The sequence below is a fragment of the Apodemus sylvaticus genome, chromosome 2, assembly GCF_947179515.1.
Source record: "Apodemus sylvaticus chromosome 2, mApoSyl1.1, whole genome shotgun sequence".
In the NCBI taxonomy this organism is placed as follows: domain Eukaryota; kingdom Metazoa; phylum Chordata; class Mammalia; order Rodentia; family Muridae; genus Apodemus; species Apodemus sylvaticus.
In genome coordinates, this window is record NC_067473.1 from 95558085 (window position 1) to 95563397 (window position 5313).

The 5313-nt window shown below is 36.4% G+C and overlaps 1 gene segment (V, D, J or C); it reads right to left on the reverse strand.

Annotated features, from left to right (window-relative positions):
• Positions 1–3406: 3406 nt before the first annotated feature.
• On the reverse strand, positions 3407–4370 carry LOC127677970 (immunoglobulin kappa variable 2-30-like). The segment is given in 2 exon segments: positions 3407–3906; positions 4305–4370. Coding segments are annotated over 2 exon segments (549 nt in total).
• Positions 4371–5313: the final 943 nt, after the last annotated feature.

Consider the following 5313-nt stretch of genomic DNA (forward strand, 5'->3'; position numbering starts at 1 on the left):
TCTTGCTTTCTGTTATTTTTTATATTAGGGGTGGAATTATGTTTATGTGGCTATCTTCTTTTTGGTTTCTTAAAAGATTATTTTCTTGCATTTTCTAGAGTGTAATTTCTCTCCTTTTGTTGGAGTTTTCCATTTATTATCTTTTGAAGGACTTGATTTTTTGAAAGATATTGTGCAAATTTGTTTTTGTCATGCAGTACCTTGGTTTCTCCATCTGTGGTAACTGAGAATTTTGCTGGGTATAGACCTAGGCTGGCATTTGTGTACTCATAGCATCTTTATGGCATATGACTAGGATCTTCTGGCTTTTATATTCACTGTCAAAACATCTTGTATAATTCTAATAGGTCAGGCTTTATATGTTACTTGCTCTTTTTCCCTTACTGCTTTTAATATTCTTTCTTTGATTTGTGAATTTGGTGTTTTGATTATCATGTGACAGGAAGAATTTCTTTGCTTGTTAAACCTGTTTGGAGTTCTCTTTTTATAGAAGTTTTCTTCTATAAATTTGTTGAACATGTTTATTCGCCTTACAACTTGTGAATCTTCACTCTCTTTTATACCTATTATCCATAGGTTTGGTCTTATCATTGTGTCCTGGGTTTTCTTGATGTTTTGTGTTAGGATATTTTTGCATTTTGCATTTTCTTTGACTGTTGTGTTAATGTATCCTATGATATCTTCTGCACATGAGATTCTCTCTTCTATACCTTGTATTCTCTTGCTGATGCTTGTTATCTATGACTCCTGATCTCGTTCCTAAGTTTTCTAACTCCAGGTTTGTCTCACTTTGTGATTTCTTGATTGTTTCTACTTCCAATTTTAGATCCTGGATGGATTTGTTCAATTCCTTTACCTGTTTTGTTATATTTTACTGTATTTCTTTAGGGAACTTTTGTGTTTAGTCTTTAATAGCTTCTACCTGTTTACCTGTGTTCTCCTGTATTTCTTATAGGGAGTTATTTGTTTTTCTGAAAGTTCTCTATTTGCATCATGAGATGTGATTATAAATCCAAATATTGCTTTTCCTGTGTGTTGGGGAAATTGGACTTGCTGTTGTGGGAGAACTGGGTTCTGATGATGACATGTAGCCTTGGTTTCTATTCGTATGGTTCTGGCCCTTGCTTTTCACCATCTGGTTATCTCTGGGGTTAGTTGGTCTTGCTGACTCTGGCTGGTGCTAAATTTTCCTGTGGGCCTATTAGACTGTGTCAGTACTCCAGGTACATGAGGTTTCTCTTAGCAAGACCTGTGTACAGAAGATTGTGGAATACCCCTAGTTCCCAGGTGCAGATGGGGACCTGAAGGGTCTTGTCCCAGCTGCTCCATTATTCCTGCTCCCTGTGTGCTCCTTGCTGGTCCTGCCTTGGACAGTCACTGAAGAGAGAACGGTGATCTTACCTTGTCTGTCAGTCTGTGTTTCAGGTAGAAATTAGATAGTAATAATGCTGGACACACTGGTTCAAATGAAATCACCCATAAGAAACTAATTCTCCTCCTTTTGCTTAAGATTACCACACTTTTGTCACAAATAATTGTATTACATTGTTTATGTTCTTCCTTGTCACTCAGACTCAACTCATCTCAAGTATTTGAACAACTCAAGTACAGAATATCTCTTCCTTTTTTTATTTTTATACCAGGACATTGTAATCAATGCAATCTGCAATGATGAAATTTGAATTTTCTCTTTTAAAATAAGAAACCTTGGGAATAACCTTTAGCACATACATTTTCCTGGCTTCTAGGTATGGTACTTTGGATGATATTGCACCACAAACTTATGTTTGATTGCTTGAACCTTTTTCATGAAACTGTTTGGAAATGATTATGATGTATAGCTTTTTGGCAGAGGTACATCATGCAATGAGATTTGAGATTCTACAAAAAAATTAGCATGTTGTGATCTCCTGTGCTCTTTCTTCCTCCTGCTTATGGATTAAGAAATGAGGTCTCAAATATTCCTGTTGTCTTATTTTTCAGATGTTGAACTAACTTGACAAATGAAATCATGAGTCTAATTAAAAAGTTTGTTTTATAACTTTTCCTGCTCATCACAGCATTAGAAAAAAATAAATTAGATCTTATCTTTGTTAGGTCTGAATGGTTAACTTGGAGTCTGTAAGGTTGCAAATTAGAAATGTCTGATGAGAGCAGGATTACAAAGAGGCCTTAAGGAGGGGAGAAGACATTAGAATTTATGTGATGTGAAGATAGACAAGATACTAGGGAACAAAGACTTTGAATATGGAAAAGGTAGGAATAGGGAAAAGAAGAGCTGTTGAAGACTAATCCAAGGTAAATCTCTATGACAAAACAATTCTGGAAACACATTATTTTCTTACACTATTTTATTTCTTTTAAAGGAGGAAATGTTTGTTTTGGTTCAGGATTTGAAGCAACACAATCCATCATATCTGAGCAAGTATGACAACAAGAGTGTAATGGAAAACAGAGATTGGTACTTGATTCAAGATTTCCCTTTCTTTGATTGATTCAGACCTTTATAACAGCAAGTAGAATGATGGCATACTCATTCTTCATGGGTCTTTAGAAATGCAAAAAAAGTTTACCAAGAAGTGTGTCTTTGTGATCCCAAATAGAGTAAAATTATTAGGATTAATCACTATACAGGATACTTACATAAAGGCAGATTTTGTGAAGCATACTTCTTGGTATAAAATGTTTGCCAACAAACCACAGGTTCCTAAGCAGAGAACTTAACATGATGCATAAATATTTCTTGTAAAGAAGGATCTGAAGCTACAAATCAATACAGACTATAATCAGTTTTCTTGTGTGGCCAGCAGAACTAGGTCATAAATCATTACCTCTAAAGAAAACACACATTTTGGTTGCATAATATGGATAAAAGGTTGTGCAATGCAACTGAGAATCTTCTCGCCAGCTACTTCTTTCAGTTCTGGATAATGTTCATAGAATTCTGGTGGAGAAAATGAATTATCATGTTTTTCTTAATCATGGACTGGACTTTATGTTGAACCTACAATGATGGCCATTTGCTTTAGCATGTTGCTTGCTGGTACAATATACCCTATAATAGGGCTTACCTTGAGCCTTTTGGTTACATCTCAGACCCACTCTCTGGGATAGAACTAGTTACTGTTATTACAAAGATAGTTAAGAGGACATGCCTTAGGAAGTCATATGTCCTATGAGGTAACACATAATTGATGTTTTCCTTAATAATCACACTGTCAAATTGGCTTCTGCATAGCTATGATTATGTCAAATTGGCTTCAACATATCTATAGATTAGTGATGAGAAACCATAGACAAGGGGTGCTGGGCCAGAATGGGTTTTAACTCAGCTTAATCTTCATCATTGCTGGTTGCTGATATGACAGTTGTTTACCATTCTCCTGGGGAAGATACAGTACCATTGTTATTGCATCTGATGAGGTAAAAAATGCATAACTCTTGAGGTGTGCTTAATGCTGTCACGCTCAAGGCTCACAGCTGTAACCAATAATCTGGAGTTCTTTTGCATCTGTTTCACAAAGATGAGTAACATATTTGGCAGCTGGGCCACTCTAAGCAAGGACGTTTTTGTTGGGGTATAAATCACTGTGTGAGGATGATGTGTACCTTGTAAGCCGTAATAAACTCCTGAGTCCTCAGGCTCTATTCTGCTGATTTTGAGTGTGAAATCTGTACCTGAACCACTGCCACTGAACCTGTCTGGGACCCCAGAAATTCGGTTGGAAACCTTGTAGATTAGAAGCTGTGGAGGCTGGCCTGGTTTCTCCAGGTACCAAGACAAATAGGTATCTCCATTACTATATACAAGGCTCTGACTAGCCATGCAAGAGATAGAGGCTTGTTCCCCAAAGCTGACAGGCAGGGAGACTGGAGTTTGGGTCATCACAACAGCACTTCTGGAAGCTGAAATAATGAAAGAGAAGTATAGTGTTATGAACAAATTTGTGAACATGCTGTTATTTCTTTCTCTTTTATTGATATTTAGTTCAACAGATATTTATCTTCACAATATTTTATACATCATAATTTTATCTTAAGCAAAATAAGTGAATTCTAAGTCCTAATGGCTTTTAAACATAATTTATATCTTCCCAATCTATCTGTTTCACAATTTGTTTTTATAACACATATTCTTTCACATATGGAACCTCCTTCTCATAGTTCTCAACCACATAGGCCTTATCTTTGAGGATAAGACCTTTTTGTCTTCTCATATATGGGCAGAACACATGTGATTAGCAGTGCCACCCAAAGCTCAAATTCCCTACTCATTCTCCTTTCTTAATTCCTTCTGTCCTTACCAGGAATCCAGAACAACAGAAGCACAAAGAGATGAACAGGCATCTTCATTTTAAGGAGGCAGCCTGAGGAAACTGATCAGTTGCAAGATGACTACTGAGTTTTTATCTGAGACAAGCAAGGGTGGGCCTTCCCTAGGGAGCAATATGCAAAGATCCAAGTAAGTGTTGCAGTACAAATAAAGGGAATAGTTACACAGGATTGTCATGACTGCAAAAACCAAATGAATTACCATGCCTATCTGGGATGATGATAGGAGAAAAAACCGTATTGTTTGATGGGAAAAATAATGTCCAAACTGTCAATCTGACCAACACAAACACTTGGTAATTGCTCTATTACAGAAACATGAACAGCCAAGGGTAGGGTGAGGAAAAATGAAGTCTTATCTATGTGACCATTCTCTAAGTGTTGAATAACTATACTTTGAATCATCTGTCACCAATTTCACAGAAAAAATTGTGTTGTTTTCAGAATTATGAATATAGACATTAGGGGCTGCTATTGGTTTGTTTATTCTTTATGTGAGCACAAATATAAATATAAACACTATACAGATCTATATATTTTCCCTTTATTTATTTATTTATTTATTTATTTATTCATTCATTCATTTAATTTATGGCAGCCATGCTTCCAGAAGCCTACAAATATTTCCTTTCCCCATTCCCCCTGCTCCTTTGTCTCTGATAAAGAGAAGGACTCCTGGGTTCCAACCTACTCTGGCACATCAGTTACTATAGGACCCAGCATATTCTCTCCCACAGAGACTAGACAAGACAGCCCAGTTACAGGAATAGGATCCACGGACTGGCCACAAAGTCATAGAGAGCTCTTACTTCATTTCTTGAGGGACTTGCATGAAAACCAACCTGTGTATCTCCTTTGTCTCTCTCATCAATTTTCTTTCTTTCTTTCTTTCTTTCTTTCTTTCTTTCTTTCTTTCTTTCTTTCTTTCTTTCTTCCTTCCTTCCTTCCTTTCTTTCTTTCTTTCTTTCTTTCTTTCTTTCT